General features: G+C 44.3%; 2 protein-coding genes across 2 annotated transcripts; both read left to right on the top strand.

The window, feature by feature from the left end:
• Positions 1-10791: 10791 nt before the first annotated feature.
• Positions 10792-13643, top strand: LOC112879826 (proteasome subunit beta type-1). Its single transcript, XM_025944239.1, has 7 exons — positions 10792-10950; positions 11049-11156; positions 12458-12539; positions 12669-12798; positions 12883-13025; positions 13181-13267; positions 13355-13643. The coding sequence occupies exons 1-7, from the start codon at positions 10910-10912 to the stop codon at positions 13427-13429; spliced, it is 666 nt and encodes a 221-aa protein (XP_025800024.1). The 5' UTR covers positions 10792-10909; the 3' UTR covers positions 13430-13643.
• A 343-nt stretch (positions 13644-13986) lies between these two features.
• Positions 13987-17402, top strand: LOC112879825 (ribulose-phosphate 3-epimerase, cytoplasmic isoform). The gene is made up of 8 exons (XM_025944238.1): positions 13987-14249; positions 14845-14849; positions 15644-15706; positions 15790-15896; positions 15970-16067; positions 16712-16804; positions 16894-16935; positions 17022-17402. Exons 1-8 carry the CDS (start codon positions 14136-14138, stop codon positions 17184-17186), a joined length of 687 nt encoding a protein of 228 aa, XP_025800023.1. The 5' UTR covers positions 13987-14135; the 3' UTR covers positions 17187-17402.
• Positions 17403-17781: the final 379 nt, after the last annotated feature.

Genomic DNA, 17781 nt, shown 5'->3' with positions numbered 1-17781 from the left:
ATTTTTGCCATAAGTAAGAACACAGGCTCTTAGCATGTCTTCAAGGATCTGATTAACTCTTTCAGTCTGGCTATCAGTCTGAGGATGATAGGCTGAACTGAAGTCCAACTTTGTACCAAGTGCTTCATGTAACCTGCCCCAGAATCTCGAAGTGAACTGGGTGCCTCTATCTGACACAATCCTCTTAGGTACTCCATGTAACTTCACAATACGCTCAATATATAATTTGGCTAATTTATCCCCTCCATAACTGGTACGCACTGGGATGAAGTGTGCTACCTTAGTAAGTCGATCGACAATTACCCAAACCGAGTCATGGCTGCTCTGGGTTCTTGGTAGACCGGTGATAAAATCCATACTAACTTCATCCCACTTCCATACTGGAATTGGCAATGGTTGGAGTAATCCACTGGGTTTCTGGTGCTCTGCCTTAACCCTTTTGCACACATCACAATGAGCTACGAATCGAGCAATATCCCCCTTCATACCATTCCACCAATACTTCTCCTTAAGGTCTAGGTACATTTTTGTAGTGCCGGGGTGAATGGAATAAGTGGAGTTATGGGTTTCATCCAGGATGGTCCTGCGAAAATGACCTTGCTTAGGCACACATAATCTTTTCTTGAACCACAAGACTCCATCCTTATCTATCCTGAAATCTAGGGCTTTGCCTTCACTGTTGCGATCTTTAATCCATACCAATCTTTCATCCTCCATCTGAGCTTCCTTGATCTGGTCATCCAGGATGGGATGAACACTAAGATTATAGTTGCAGGAGTGGCGTATAACCCTTATGTTCAACTTTCTCATTTCTTCACTCAGCTCTGGGGCTTGCGTAACTAGGTGATGGCAATACGTTTTACGACTGAGCGCATCAGCCACCACATTAGCTTTTCCAGGGTGGTAATGAATCTCCAAATCATAGTCTTTGATCAACTCCAACCATCTTCTCTGTCTAAGGTTGAGATCTGACTGGGTGAAAATGTACTTCAGGCTCTTATGATCCGTGTAGATCTCACACTTGTTCCCGATTAGATAATGTCTCCAAATTTTGAGGGAATGCACCACCGCGGCTAACTCCAAGTCATGGGTGGGGTAGTTCGGCTCATGTGTTCTCAACTGTCTTGAGGCATAAGCTACAACTCTTCCTTCTTGCATAAGCACACAGCCCAATCCTTGTCGAGATGCGTCGCAATAAACGACAAAGCTCTTCTGATTATCTGGCAAGATTAACACCGGGGCAGAAGTTAGTCGCCTCTTCAATTCTTGGAAACTTCTCTCGCAAGCTTCAGACCAGACAAACTTTGTGTCCTTTCGGAGCAACTCGGTCATAGGCCGGGCTATCTTAGAGAAACCTTCTATGAATCTCCGGTAATAGCCGGCTAATCCCAAGAAACTTCTAATCTCCGAGGCTGAGGTTGGTTGCTTCCATTCTGATACTGCCTTGACCTTTTCTGGATCCAGTTCAACACCTTCGGCTGTTAAGACATGACCCAGAAAACTGACTCTCTGCATCCAGAATTCACACTTACTAAACTTGGCATACAACTGGTGTTTTCTGAGCTTTCCCAGCACAACTCTAAGGTGTTGTCCATGCTCCTCGGCACTCTTAGAGTAGACCAGTATGTCGTCTATGAATACCACGACAAACCGGTCTAACCCCTCCATAAACACCTTATTCATGAGGGTCATGAAAAAGGCGGGGGCGTTAGTTAGACCAAAAGGCATCACTGTGAACTCATACTGGACATAACGGGTCCTGAAGGCCGTCTTAGGGATGTCCTCTGGTCGTACTCTGAGCTGATGATAACCTGACCTCAGATCTATCTTGGAGAAGAACTTAGCTCCCTTCAGCTGATCAAACAGGTCATCGATCCGAGGCAGAGGGTACTTGTTCTTGATGGTGACTGCATTCAGGTCACGGTAGTCCACACAAAGTCTCATGCTTCCATCCTTCTTCTTCACAAAGAGCACCGGGGCTCCCCACGGAGAAGCAGCAGGTCTAATAAATCCCTTTTGTTGGAGCTCCTCAAGCTGCTTCTTCAACTCGGCAAGCTCTGGGGCTGCTAACCGATAGGCATTCTTTGCTATAGGCTTGGTTCCAGGGACTAAGTCAATAGTGAACTCTACATCTCTTTCTGGAGGCATACCGGGTAGTTCATCTGGAAATACATCTGCGAATTCCTGAACTACTGGCACGTCTTCTGGGGATTCTGCTTGAATGTGGTTCACCATGGAGTCTGGTAGGCTAGGCTGGATTAGGCATGTAACTGTTGACCCTTGGTGGTTGGTGACTGTCACTGCTCTCTCAGCACAGGCTATGTTTCCTCGGTGCTTGGTGAGCCAGTCCATACCGAGTATGACATCTATCCCTTTGGAAGCAAGAACTACTAGGTTGGCAAGGAATACTACCCCACTTAGGTTTATAGGGATATCTAAGACGCCTAAGTGGCAAGGTATATGACCTCCAGGCGAACGTGTCATTAACGGCCTCTTAAGGGCTATAGTAGGTATATCATGCTTTTCCACAAAGTGGGAGGATATAAAGGAATGCGATGCTCCAGAGTCAAAGAGTACTGAGGCTAGAGTTGATTGGACCAGAAACTCACCGAAAATCACTCCTGGTGCATCCTCTGCCTCTTCAGCATGAACATGGTTCACCTTTGCCTTGCCGAAGGACTACTGCTGGCTCCTAGCTAGTGCTGTACGGTTGGTTCCCGTCGGCTGCTTTGGTCCTTGAACAAAGTTGGAGAAAATAGAAGGGTTCAGCTGATTGAGATACGGACAGTTGGCCCTGTAGTGTCCGACTTCGCGGCAGTGGAAACAGGCCTTCGCATTGGTCACTTGACTTCCGCCAGTCGGTTGGGTGCGGGAGGTGTTCTGGGTCTGCATAACCGGAGCTGACTGGGCTGGCTTCTGGAAAGACCCGGGGTGCATTTTGAATGAATTTGCACCCTGGCTCCTCTGGCCTGAGTGAGCCGGATACTGAGTCTTCTGGAACTTCTCCATCTGCTGGGTTTCTTACTTTCAAATCGTCGTTTGCGCTCACTGAGTTCTGACTTCCTATTTCTCTCAGTGGTGATAGCCCTGTTGATCATGGCATTAAAGTCACTGTGGGTGGTGACTTCAACCAAGGTCCTGATTTCCGGGTTTAGCCCACCAAGAAAAGCTTCATGCTTCTTCTCGTCATCATTGATATCCTCTGGTGCATAACGAGACAATTCTGTGAACTTATGAAGATACTCCGTCACATTCATACCACCTTGACGAATCTTTCTGAACTCATCCCTCTTGAGCTTCATGACACTGCTGGGAATGTGATGTTCTCTGAAACTCTTGACAAAATCAGCCCATACCATCTCGTTAGCGTTTTCATTTATTTCCCGATAACTCTGCCACCAAGCAAGGGCTGGTCCCCTTAACTGTTGTACTGCGAGCAAAACTTTGTCTCTGTCATCTGCATGAACCACCTCGAGCTTCATTTCAATCTCTCGCAGCCAATCATCTGCCTCAATAGGGTTATCAGATCCTCCAAACTTAGGTGGCTGCAAGCGGTTGAAATCTGCAATTCTGCTGCCATTGCCATGATGCATTGCAGGTCTATTGTTGCCAGGATTGCCTTGAGCTTGAGCTGTGAGAGTGGTCACAAGAACTTGAAGGAGTTGGTTCTGCTGCTGCAGTATGGCTGCCAGATCAATGGGTGCTGGGGCACGGGGAGGTGGCGGCGGTGGGTGTCCATTTCCTGGTGCTCCTGGGGCTACGTTCAAAGGGGCCTGGTTTCTCGGGTTGACCTCGTCACCGTCTTCCTGAGCATGGAGTCCCTGGACTCGACTCGAACGACGGGACATCTGCGGTCAAGGAGGGATAAGGTACGATTAGGTGGCTCTCCTAATTTATTACTAGGGTAGATCATTGACTAGCGAGTGTGTGAAGTTGAGGAGGATGTGGCGATGGATTATGGACTAAGCCCCCTTGCAGCCAGGTCAACTTTCTGTGGCCAATCAATGAGGCTATTTAACCTAGCATTGAAAGCACATTGTTGCACTTGGATATGGAGGTTGTTAATATACCTAAACAAAATGGAAGCGTATGGTTGCACAGGTCAGTTGTTCACACCATCAAATAAAGCTATCTACAACCCTGAGGCTAAAATGATTCCATCTCCTACATGCTAGTACTGATTTCATCAAACATGCAAGGGGGTTTTCAAATGTACTTGTGGAATCTCACGGTAATAAGCAGATCACATCTACAGCTAATCCTATGATTATTAAATGTACTTATTTGATAATCCTATAGGAAGCTCATTGACTTCTTCCATAATATTCAAATGCCACGATAGGTGTACTAAAATACTGGAGTCTTTGTAAACACTGCTGTATGGTCTAAAAGTATCTTTGCTGCAAGTCTCCAACCCCATTCCAAGAAAGAGGAGCCTTCTGCAACAAAGGGTGGATCCTTTCAGCTCTGAAAGGCGCCTACACGATTTTAGATTTGGAAAACTATTGGCCATCAATTCTTGTTAGAAATAGTACTACATTAAAAAAAAGAAAAATTGGTGTTCTTGAAAAGCAGTACCAGGAGAAGGTTTAGTGAAACGCCCCGGCCTAAACAACCGGAGCTAAACATGTATTTAAACACCAGAAAAACAGTCCCTGGTGAAAATACATTACACAAGTGGTGCCACAGTCATACATAGCCTTATTTAATACGTTCGATTACAATAATAATATAAACTAGAAATACAATAGTTGCGATGATAAACGCAAGGGTAAACTCTTCATCGGACATGGGGGCTTCTACCACAACGGCACCACTCCAGACTTGGGTATAGGGCACGAACTACTCGCCTTCCTCAGGCACGAAATCAGGATCCTCTGCAACAAGTCATAAACGGGTGAGTACAAAAGTACTCAGCAAGTTCCACCTCACCCTACGGGAGGGGAATGACATGCACGATGCACATTAAGCACAAAGCATTAGTGATGCAACTTATAGTATGCAACTCTTCCCGACACAACCCACAGTAGGTAGCTCACTAGTTGTCAGGACCACACCGTAGCCTGTCCATTCCGTGGACACGGACCATTCGAATGGATTCTACACTCTGCAGAGGTCGTACACTGTACCCACAAGCTCGACTGCCCGAACGGACAACCGACATAGCCGACACCCAGCCGTGGTCACGCCCCAGCCCGGCCGCACAAACCCTCGGGCCCTGACCCCAATGGTCTATACCCGTGAACCATCCCTGCGACCGTCAGGCTAACCAGTGGGATTAGGCTAAGTCCGGCCCATAACGGAACCTGTGGTCGTACTAAAGTAAGCTAGGTGAGATGTCAAAACAACTCGGTCCTTAGGGTTCACCAGGGCAGCAACCATTCCTCAACATGTCAACTCGAGCCTACCTCCACGGTAGCACTCACCTGCCAGTCTACCACCACGGTAGCGCCGGCTCCAGCATACCCAGCTGCCCTAGCCTCAACCAAATCCCTTCATATCCTAGTCTCAACTCTGGATATGCATAACTACTCACATGCATGTATGAGCACACTCAATCACTCGAGCATCGGTATATGTAATCGATCTTAAACCAGAGCTACAACTAGACGTCCTCACATGGATGCAACCGCTCACGTAGGGGTCGATGAAACTTGCCTTCGCTTATGTACGCGTCGGCGGCGGCGGCTTCCTGCTCGTGGTACGGGTCTTCTGGCTCCGGCCCGCTGTACTGGCCTTCGTACTCCTTGGACGGCTCCTCCTCGGTCACTCCGTGATCTACGGGCGGAAACGGCACAACCGGCAACAAACAAGCAAGCTTTAAAATAAGCTCAAATGGAGATGAAAATAGGGGAAATAGATAGTACATGATTTGAGGAGAGGATCAACTGTTGGAGCTTCGTCTCGTGAGTGAACTGGGCTCGGGAGAAGTGGTTTAGCTAGTGAAGTGAAACGGCTCGGTGTGCTTGGGCTGATGATGGAGCTCATCACGGCCTCGCTCCTTTTATAGGCGGGGAGAGGCAGCGGCGTCGCACAGGGACGGGCGACGGCGTGGGCTGCGGCAGCTCGCCGACAGCTCCCACAGTGGCAGCACTGAAGACGCGAGCGTCGAGGCGGCAAAGCCGGCGAGGACGCTGCAGCGGCGTGGGCGGGGTGGGGACGCGGAGGTGGGCGGCACGGCGCGGTGCCGGCGGCAGTGCGCGGTCCCGTCGTGGGGCCGGTGTGTCGCGCGTGCGCGAGCGAAAGCGAGCGCGGGTGGGGGACGGCAGGGAGAGGCGTCGGCTTCCTTTATAAATGAGGTGAGGCGGTTCGCGCGGCGGAAAAATATCTCGGCCGGCGCTGTGTGCGACGATCCTGATTTAAGGCGAGGTGGAGCCTACCAACAGATGAATCACAACCTATATACTAAGTACTCAAGCTTAACCAGGAGACTAACACGTACCTTATTGGAGCGACAAAGTCACGAAGGATCGCACAACCTTAAGTGGCTAGTCCAACACTAAGCTTACCACAACTTATCTAACTTGCTCATGGGTGGATGGCAAAAGAAGGGGGGGTCCTATTTATAGATCAAGGGGGATGGTGTTGCTAGTGAAGATAAAGAAAGCACCGGAGAAGGAAAACAGAGGGGAAAGGGAAATCGAATTCCCCAAGGACTTATGCGCAATTTCAGAAAACTGCAGGGGCTCATCTGTAAGGCAAAATTTCCCATCAATCCAAAACTCAAATGAAGAAATGTCCAAAACGAAAGTTGAAGAGTTTTTCGAACTCTACCACATTGCTTTAGGGCTCAAATTCAAAAACTCAAAACTTATGTTTTTACACACGAATTTTTGGAACAAAAGTCGGATTTGAATTGCTTTTGTCCTAAAGAGTAAAACTTTATAAAATTCAGGACCTAAATGCAAGCATTTATGATACGTCATGATGGCGGGATAGACTCGTCATAAATGTTGGATAGACATGTCTTTATGACGGGATAGACTCGTCATAAATGTTGGATAGACATGTCATTATGACTCGTATTTTTACTTTAGTCCTGAGTAGATTTAAAAGTTACTTTTTGTAAATCAATATCTTTTATAAAATTACGCAAACACCCTTACTTTGCATTTCTTTCAATAGTGATGAAAACTGGGATGTTACATTTAGTAACTCAAATAAGTTCAAATAAGTTTGAGTAACTAACAATGAGAATTGTTTACCATAATCTGACAGATTATGGTGCAGTGCTTTTCGTCTGAATCTCCTAGTCAAAGGGTTAATAATGAACATTGAAAAAGTAAACTGTTTGTGTACATTATGTGTAGCTCCCTCTAATATATTCTAGCTGTTTAGTCCTTTTTGCTTGACGAATACTTTTTATGTTACTTGTAGATCCCTCCAGCACCGGTTCGTGTTGGAGAAGGCGAAGCTCCCTCTACTTGGGATCCGGTACAAACTCCAAAATATACTCCATCTTTTACCAGCATGCTAAAATGAGTTCGTAAATGTCAATGATCTATTCTGTTTTAAAATTCTTTTACCAAACAAATTTCTATCTCTCCATGTTGAATAATGAGTTTATGCTTAGTCTCCCGTCGATAAATTTACATGCTTTAATTCTACAATGAGTATTTCATTGCGAGATCGCATTATAAAGAGGAAGGAGGAAGAAGATGATGACATGATGTCGTTTCTTTTCCCTGCCTTATATCTCATGGGTTTTACTAGAGGTGTAAGAAAGAAACATCATACATCAGAAGAGACAGGCGAGGCGAGGTTAAGGTTCGTCGACTCCTCGAGGGACATGTCAAGAACTGCCAAGTTTACATTTAGGATGGAACCCCACATCTTCAGAGATGTGGTGACTTATCTTAGAAGGAGAAGGCTTGTCATTAATACAATGATCACGGTGGAGGAGAAGTTGGGTTTCTTCTTATACATGCTAAGTCACAGCGCCTCATATGAGGATCTCCAAGTATTCTTTGGGCACAACAACGACACCTTCCACCAATTAAGGTGGTCATTCCCACACTCGCTCGCCGCTTCGTTCAGCCTCCTGATCCTCATCAAGTGCAGCCGAAAATTCAAGACAATCATAGATTCTATCCTTTCTTCAAGAACTGTCTCGGTGCCATTGATGGAACTCACATTCCTATTTCCATATCTTCTTAGAAACATTCTCCTTTTAGAAATCGGAAGGGAGCACTAAGCATAAATATGATGGTAGTGGCATGTAATTTTGATCTCAATATCACTCTTGTTTATATATTAATTAAAAATGTCTATATATTTATTGAAAATATATTTTTATTTCTATTTTTATTTTTTATATATTTATTTATTAAAATATTTGTTGATAAATAAGCTATTTTTGACAAGCTATCTTTGTTATACTGTCATACTTTAGTTTGTACATATATATATATAACGATTTTATATCCTAAAACTATCAATAGAGAAAATAGCTAATGTTATCCTATATATCGAGTAAATATCCGATTTCGAATCCGAATCCGAATCCAAATTTGAGGCATCTGTTTTGTATTCCTATTCGAGAATATCTGAATTCGTATCCGTATTCAAATTAAAATATGGTAAAAAAATACTATCCGAATCTGAATTCCATAGGTATCCAATCCGCTTCTATCCTTAATCACGGGAGCTTGCGGCCGTTAAATCAGAGCACACAGGACGTTAAATCGGAGGGGAAAATGGAGCACCGGTGTAGCCGCCTAGCCGGAGGAGAAGAACGGCATCGGCGCAGCGCAGACCTTGTCGAGCTCCTCGCTGCGCTGCGCCCGTGTTACCGTGTATACAAGCCGCCATGAACGTCGGTGTAAAGCTTGGCCACTGCCTTGCTGCTGCCGCTGCCCGCAGGATGTGGGGCACATATACATCCTCCTCGACGAGAGGTTAGAAGGACGAGAGAGAGTTAAGGTTAGGGCCTGATTGGTTTCCGGGATGAGCCATCCTAGCTCGCACCATTGTATCTCTGGCTAAGCTGAAGCAGCCTCGCCCGAGCCAAGCTCCGTAGAAACGCGGATGCATCTCGTATCCCGCGAGTCAGATTTGATTGCTATTTTTGCATCATTTGAATCAGGCTGAACGAGAGATGCAGGCTTCCAAACAAGCATAGCTTGCACCATAGGAGCCCGGCTGAGCAACCAAACAAACGAGTGCACGAAGATGCTGCACTTTGGGAGCCTGGCTCGGCCTCGTGCAGGATACCAATGCAATCAGGCCCGGGCACGCTAGCATCTCAGGGGGGATGTGGGATCTGGGGCCGGCAGTGGATGGGTAAATGTGGCGGCGACGAAACTGTGAAAGACAAGGAGAGATGTTAAATGAGAGAGTACGGGATGGAGGGTAGATATTTTGTGGAAGGCCTAGCTCGTGTGTTGTTCTGGCTCGTGTGGCTCACGCTCATTTTTTAACAAGCAAAAATATAAGCTCCTCTGTTAATAAAAGATCGCGAGCCGAGCCGAACTAAACCAGCATCGAGTTAACGAGCTACAAACATTTGATCCAGTTTTAATGGTCGGCCCTTTTGATTTCTTTCCTGTCTCGATCGTAGGGGCAGTTAGCACTTACCAGTAGTTGACGATGATCAGGCAGTCGTGGCTTGGTTAATATTGTTACCAGCTCATCCGTGCCCGCTTCGGATGATTTTTTTAGGTCGGCCTATGGGAGGGTACATGCGTGCGTGCGCCCTGCGTCGGATTGGGTGTTGATTTTTTATTAAATTCTTTTTAAAAATTGAAAGGTAGATTACCCTCCTCGCACGTCCGTCCCACGCTCAACGCATAATTCCTGATCCGCGGGATTCGAACTCTGGTTACCAGCCTCGGTTACAACCGAGTGGAGCTCCACTCAAGACTAGGGATCTATTGAAAACAATGGCCATTGATTCGTCGTTCAGTCTTTTTAAGATTTGCTAGGTACTCCTACTTACTTGAGGACAGCGCACGTTTCGCGCAGCAAGACCGGGGTTAGGTTCCTGTATATTCGATCTGCCTTTTTTTTATATTTTATCGCACTATTTAGATCAGTTGGTACACTAGTACACTGACAGCTGAGGCAACTCCTCTAAATTTTGGGCTATGTTTTGTTTAGCTAATAGTCTTATAGATTGTGGATGGACTGCAGCTTGTACATCGTTAGTTACAATATGCAGGCTAGAGGAAAGCAGCACATTCGCAAAATTGTTGGGCTGTAACAATCTGCTCACCTACGGGCTGTCACAGTCTGCTAGGACCTGTGTGTTTCAACTCGCACATTGCTACAAGTTGCAAGCTGCAACCACATTATGCAAACCAAAACAAACATGTGTTAAGCATGTGTCCTGTCAGTCAACTACTCATAAACTAATATAAGCACTATGCACTGTGCGGTAAAGTTATCGTTGGCTTCTAGGAATGCAGGTTATGCTTGTTTGTGGACAAATGCACTTACATTCCAGATATATTTTTTTTACAAACCGATCACTGACATTAGCTGGGCAAATCCATTGCTGTAAGTGTAACCCCACGAATGGAAAGTTCACGTGACTCGTGATTACACATTCTACAATAGCACTCCACGAAAAGGAAAACACTCTACAGTAGCAGAGAACGTTTTTATTTCTCGCTGAACGGATTTCCTTTGAATAAAAATTCAAAATGGTTTCAGTTTTTTTGTGGCAAAAAATGGTTTCTTTTACAAACACGCAGAGAACGAAATTTGCTTTGGGCTGGAACTGCATCTAGACAAAGAAATCCAATCCGTCTCGGCCCACAGCCCACAAAAGGCCCTTAACGAAATCGGGTTAAGGGGAAGAAAGACAAAGCGCAAGGCGGCGTCCACTTCTCTTCGCGTTCCGTGTTGCAACTCCGGCGACTCCACCACCACCCGAGACCCGAGCAGCCTGTCTACTCCGGCCACCGCGATGTCGAGGCGCGGCGACTGGGTCTACGAGAACAACGGCGGGTAGGCTCCCTGTCGCCTCCGTTTCCCTTCCTCCGCTCGTCTGCAGGTCGTATCCTGTGGCCTGTGCTCTCTGACGAGGGTCCTTTTTGGTTCTGCAGGACGTGCGTGGCCATCGCCGGCGCCGACTACTGCGTCGTGGCGGCCGACACCCGTCTCTCGGTCGGATACAGCATTCTCACGCGCGATCACTCCAAGATCTGCGACTTGTGAGCCTCAGAACCCAGTCGCGTACCTCGATCTGCCTTTGGGCTTTAGGGTTTGTGGATTGGGGGACTCGTGTAGTTTGGAGTCAGATTGTTTGGTGGGAAGGCTTGATCCGTAGCAGGATTTGGTGCTGTCGCCGGTTGATTTAGCTAGGGTTTGGTCTGGAGGACTGAGGTCGAAATTAGGGGAAAATACCTTACTTTTCGTTAGGTTTTTTGTTCAGCCTGCTCGTTTTTCGTTAATTGCTAGTTAATTCGGTACGCTTTCCGTAAATGGTAGTGTTTGACGGGCTTGCTACTGTGGAATGATCTATAGCGCATCAATTTTACTTACCTTTAATAATTCTGAGTACGTTGCGTTATGTGGTTAATTCTTCCTAGTGTAAGCTTACTTTATGTTCCTGCGTTTGCTTTTGCATTAGGATGAATAGATTGTATATAACAGTATGTTAAAAATTGGTTGCTGCATCAGAAGGGAAACATTACTTTCTAAGAGGAACTGTTGGTTCTGGCAGAATGACAATTCATTAAGATATATCACGTAGGGAAGGGAGATGTAAGCATAGAATTTAGGTTTACTCTCATATTGTTCGGATTGCTGGAATCTTTCTGTTTTGCCCCCTCAAGAACAATGAGCTTCAACTTTGTCACCATTTAAACCACAAAGTTTTGTTTTTCATATTGTTGGGTTGTCTTATGTGGCTTTCTGTTAACATATGTTTCTAATGGCAAAGTCTAGTTGAGTTTTGTATAATTTGTTTTAAATTTTTTGGCAGGGTTTGATTTGATAGCTGTGTTTTCCTTAGATGTATTACACCCAAGTTGTCAGAGCGGGATAATAATTTGCACCTACATATGGGTTTCTGTTGAGCTGTTTTTGTATTGCTTTTGATGTTCTTATGGCTTACAAATGATCATTAATGAAGGCTGGCACTTCTTTTGTTGTGCTCAGTTCTGGTGTGGATTTGTTAGACTACAGTTTTAGTGGTGCAAGAATAACCTCCTGATGGCTAATTGTTGATTCTTTTTCCCTATATAATTGAGGGTTTGCTCTACATTTTTTTGCATGAATACCCATAGACACACAACTAAGACCTTCATTATGGATTGTCAGTGTCACTACTATATCATTCTTTTTTGTTTACCAGTATTGCCGTTATTGGTTGAGGTTCCTCATTGTCTTTTGTGCATGTTCTGTCACAAGATGGTTATGGGGCAGCACATTTTATGCTATATTTATTTAAGGTTGAGCATGCTGCTCACTCTTAGTGCCCAAAATTAAACATTCGTTTGTATGTATGTAGGGCTGACAAATGTGTACTAGCATCCTCTGGCTTTCAAGGTGATATTAAGGCTCTGCACAAGAACCTAGCTGCCAGAGAATTGGTAAAGTTTACAACTCAAAACTTTATTAACTTCTAATTTTTTTATTCTATCTTTTGTTTTGTTGGCCAAGCAGTTTTCTGATATCCTCAGCAGCACTGATGTGAGATTGTTTTTCATTTGTCTGTATAGTTGTACCAACACCAGCACAACAAAAGGATGAGCTGTCCTGCTATGGCACAGCTGCTCTCCAATACCCTGTACTACAAGCGGTTCTTCCCGTATTATGCCTTCAATGTGCTTGGTGGGCTTGACAGTGAAGGTGGGGTTTGTTGATTTGCCTTCCTTCATTTCTTCTTTTGCATGCTGTTTGAGCGCTCATTAAGTATGTCCTTTACTTGCACAGGGAAAGGATGTGTTTTCACCTATGATGCTGTTGGTTCCTATGAGAGGACCGGTTACAGTGCTCAGGGGACAGGATCTAGTTTGATCATGCCAGTCTTGGACAATCAACTTAAGTCACCAAGCCCTCTATTACTCCCGGCCAGAGTAAGCCTTGCATTCTATAGATTCCTTGTGTTTCTTTCAGATGTTATTTTCTGTTCAAACCTATCTGACCAAATTTGCACTCACACAAGTAAACAGTGACTGGAAAATTTGAACAATAACTCCAGGGAACCTAAGAATCTTCTCAATGTATGCAGGATGCTGTAACACCTTTGTCGGAGTCGGAAGCCGTTGATCTTGTTAAGGATGTGTTTGCATCTGCAACTGAGAGAGACATCTACACTGTAAGTTGCATTCGCTCAGTTGCTAAAATTGCGTGTTTGTCTGATATGTATCTACTGTGCTGACCCATAAACATGCAAAATATGCAGGGAGACAAGTTGGAGATCGTAGTCATTAACAAAGCCGGGACAAAGCGTGAGTACATCGACCTGAGGAAGGACTAAGCTGACGCTTCAGCTGTGCCGGGGCTGCCTTATGCCTCCAACGTGTTCCCTAGTCTGGGGATTTATGTCTAAAGCTGCTGTTGTTTCATAGAAAGACTCGTTTGCTTGCATCTGGCTGTACCAGGATTCAGTGAGTTTTTTTTTTGTTGGAACAAATTGCTTGGATACTGAAGAGATATTCATTGGCAAGGCTACATGGTTTGAGAGCCCTACATATTACCGGTTGCGCTCTCTTCTTCACGTTAGAAATAAGAACCGAACTAGCCCGTATTATCTTCAGATTATACGTGCATACAACATACCCGTGCAGTTTTTCTCTAGTAGAGCATACACCAAAAAGAATGCAAGCAAAGTCTTAAAAAATATAAATCCTCGTTAGCCGCCATCGATGTTTGGAGATTAGAATTCAGAACCAGCAAAATACAACCCTGACTTCTAAAAATATAAATCCTCGTTAGCAGCTATCGATGATGGGATATTATTGTTCAGAACCAGCAAAATACAGAACCGCGTGTATGACACGCGGGCCACCTACTCCCCGTACTCTGCGGTCCGCGCACGCGTGAACCAAGCCGGCAGGCAGCCGCCGACCCGAACTAATCGTCTTCCCCCAGTGCTCCCTCTCCAGTCTCCCCACCCCAACTACTACCATCGAGCGCCTCCAACTAATCGTCGGAGGAAGCAACCCGGCGGGAACAGGTCGGTCATGGCGGCGGCGAAGATAGCACCGTCGATGCTCTCATCGGACTTCGCCAATCTCGCCTCGGAGGCCGAGCGCATGCTCCGCCTCGGCGCCGACTGGCTCCACATGGACATCATGGTACGATCCCCTTCCCCTCTCCGGCCATTCCTGTCCCTCACTGATCTTTTTGGTGCTGGCCACCGATCCGAGCAAGTCTTTCCGGGTAGGGTTGAGTTCGCCGTGGTAGTGTTCCTGGGACCTGGGTATAATCCTGTCAGAAATGGCAAAGACAGGATTGATCGATTGATGACTAATGCAGTTGGACTAATTACTACGGGAATTAGGTTGTACGCACCACTGTGGCATTTAGAGTGACTCCGATTCTGTATGATTTGTTCAGGGGCTTTGTCGTGTCGATCGTATCCTCCAGTACTACTATGTACGTATGAAAGGTTAGCTGAATATTGACTTTCAGAGCATGAAAATCCTGTTTTAGTCTCAGTTTCCTCCTCATGCTGTCCTCAAATGATCCAGTTTGCTTACTGCAAGACTGCAAGCCTTTGTTCATGGCAACCTTGTAGTTGTGCTCTTACGTCTTCCTTTTCGCTGAATTCTAATGCCTCTGTTGATGTATTTCTGTTCACGTTTGTATGAATTGATGATAAAATGTATTCAAAATTTAAAAGGTTATCTTATGATGATTTCTGTTTTTATTTCTCATGTTTTCTTGCAGGATGGGTGAGTCAGTCTTTACTTTGTCTCTACTTTCCAGTGTGGACCTGTTACATCTATTGTGGTTTGCTACTGAAGTGTGTGATGGTGATCAAGGCGTAGTTAGTTCTCAAGTATCATTTCCTACTTTAAGCTACTAGCATGACTGTAAGGTTGCTTACCCCAGTTGACAGGAACTATATTATAATGTATACATGCCTGAAAGCAAAATCTGCTACCCAAATTACCATTGTCCTTAAATCCATTCAGATCCTTATTTTGTTCAGTATTTTGCCTACTTGATGACTGCTCTAGCCATCTTATTATCAGAATATTCTATACATACAGCAGATTTTGAAAAAAAGAAGTATCAGTAAGTATCAAGTTGCCAACTGTCAATCAATTTGCTGTTCACTTACATTTGTTGGATGGGATCAAAGACCCAACATTCCCTGAGAATTAAATAGAGTAAATTTGCATTATTTTGGAGATGGTGAAAGCTACTTGCTAACATAGCCTGTTGTATGTATGGGGCTACAACAGAACACTTTATTACAAACAATTGCTACCTTTTCACCATGCCATTACTTTCTTCACCAGGGGCACATTTTTTTAAAAATAAAACCTCTCAGATATCATTTCAATTTAAGGTCATGTTGATGTCTCTGAAAAAGGATCATTTCTCTTTATAATTTATCAAGTTTGGAGGACAAACCTCTACTGTTTATTTGAAAAATGATGATAATCAGTTCTGGCTGTTACGAAAACAAACTATCCTGTACGTATTTTGTTTTAACTTTAATGCCTGTTTGCAAATGCAGGCACTTTGTTCCTAATCTGACTATTGGGGCTCCAGTGATCCAGAGCTTGAGGAAGCATACCAAGTATGGTCTTTATTTCCTTTGCTTATATGGATGACTTCTGTTTCTATGTATTCCCAGTAATGCTAACCATTGTTTCTTTCTAGAGCATATTTGGACTGCCATCTTATGGTCACAAACCCTTCAGATTATGTAGAACCATTTGGAAAGGCTGGCGCCTCAGGATTCACATTCCATATAGAAGTAGCCAGAGGTAAACATGCATTTGTTGGCAAACGGTGTATTCTTTTTTAAGTTTCTTCATCTTATGGGAAAACTTGATGCAGACAACTGGCAAGAGCTCATCCAAAGCATTAAATCGAAGGGTATGCGGCCTGGTGTATCATTGAGGCCAGGTACTCCGGTGGAGGAAGTTTTTCCCCTGGTACGTCAACACTTGCTACAACTTCTGAAGTTGTCATGTTATACATAGTAACATGGAAAAGAAACCTTTAGCATTTGGTCTGAGGGTGAATGGTATGCTTTTGTTTTACATATTCTTATTGATAACTGTGCACAGTAGAAGTAGGCTTATATACATTTAGATTCAGCCCTTATGATTTTAAGTTTCTGGTTGATTTTAATTTCATAATATCCAGGCCCATATTCATTTATACTCTTCAAAATTGTTTTGTGTAATGGTGTTTGTTAAAAATGTTCCGTACCCTTTTAGCGAATATCCTTCACCAACTGCTAAACTCTGTTGTTAAGGTGACGATTTGACAAGTACTTTCTATACCTCTTGTTCAGATGTTCATTCATGTTTTGTTATGATCACAATATATCATCACCGGGAGTAATTGTACATGCAGTGCATCCTTAATTCCACAGTAAAGGTCTTTCTTACTAATAAGCAGTGTGCTGCTCAGACCTATTTTCATATAACTTTTTCTACCATGGTTACTGTTTACTTACATATTTCAGAACCATTTTCAGTTGTCTTTTCTATCTCTCTAAATGCGTGACATTGGACATTTCTTGCTGTGGATTTACTGAAGCTACCAACAGTATTAACAAGAAAATTTACAGGTGGAAGCAGAAAATCCGGTAGAATTGGTTCTTGTGATGACAGTTGAGCCTGGTTTTGGTGGTCAGAAATTCATGCCAGAAATGATGGATAAGGTATTGTTCTCCCTGTTCTTTATTCTATATATATATATATATCTGATGTTTGACAATTATGTTCACTTTCTGCAATCTGTATGAACTAGGTGCGCACACTGAGAAATAAGTACCCTTCCCTTGACATAGAGGTATGATATCATCTCGTCTCTGGGAAACCTTTTTTTTCATCCATCATGTCAATTTGCTGAAGGCAGTTTATGATTTGCTCTTTCAGGTCGATGGGGGTCTAGGTCCTTCAACCATCGATGTGGCCGCATCTGCTGGGGCTAACTGCATTGTTGCTGGAAGCTCCATATTTGGCGCTGCTGACCCAGGAGAGGTCATATCGGTGCTTAGGAAGAGTGTTGAGGGCTCTCAGAACTTCTCGGCTGTGAACTAGATCCACTCTGCACGTCAATCATATAAAAGGATCCTCATGATTGCACTGAGAATTGTTAAGCGTGAATAAAATTCGATGTTGGCCCTGATGCCATTGTCATGTAACCACACGTTCTTTTTGAAAAAACCCGTAAAGCTGAGCTCTATTTTTGTGTGCCCTTTTCAGTCTGCCTTGAATACATCTGCCTTATATTTTTCTTGTAACGCTTGTTGTGCTGTCAAAGGTCTTGCTTGTGCTTTGGTCAAACGGCACGTCTGTTTACAAATAACTAAATACTCTTTGGTCATAAATATAAGTCATTTTAAGATTCCTACTTGTAAGCTTTCTTTAATTTTGACATTCAATATGTAACAGATGTAAGATAAGTTCACAAACAAGAGTACTCCCTCCAGACCCTTTTTTAAGGCATATTTCCATTTTTCATTTGGGCCATAATATAGAGTGCTCTATCAGTACCAAGGCAGGCCATCACGAGGGGTGCAAAAAACGAAGTGTCATCTGGTTTTATGATACGGTAACTGCCAATTAACGCAAGGCATTCGCGAAACACGGGACCCGGTGGTTAAGTATGCCACCACGATGACGTCTTGATTTT

The sequence above is a fragment of the Panicum hallii genome, chromosome 2 (assembly GCF_002211085.1).
Source record: "Panicum hallii strain FIL2 chromosome 2, PHallii_v3.1, whole genome shotgun sequence".
NCBI classification, from domain to species: Eukaryota; Viridiplantae; Streptophyta; class Magnoliopsida; order Poales; family Poaceae; genus Panicum; species Panicum hallii.
Note: the sequence above shows the minus strand (reverse complement) of the source record. Positions and strands in the feature narration are given on the sequence as shown.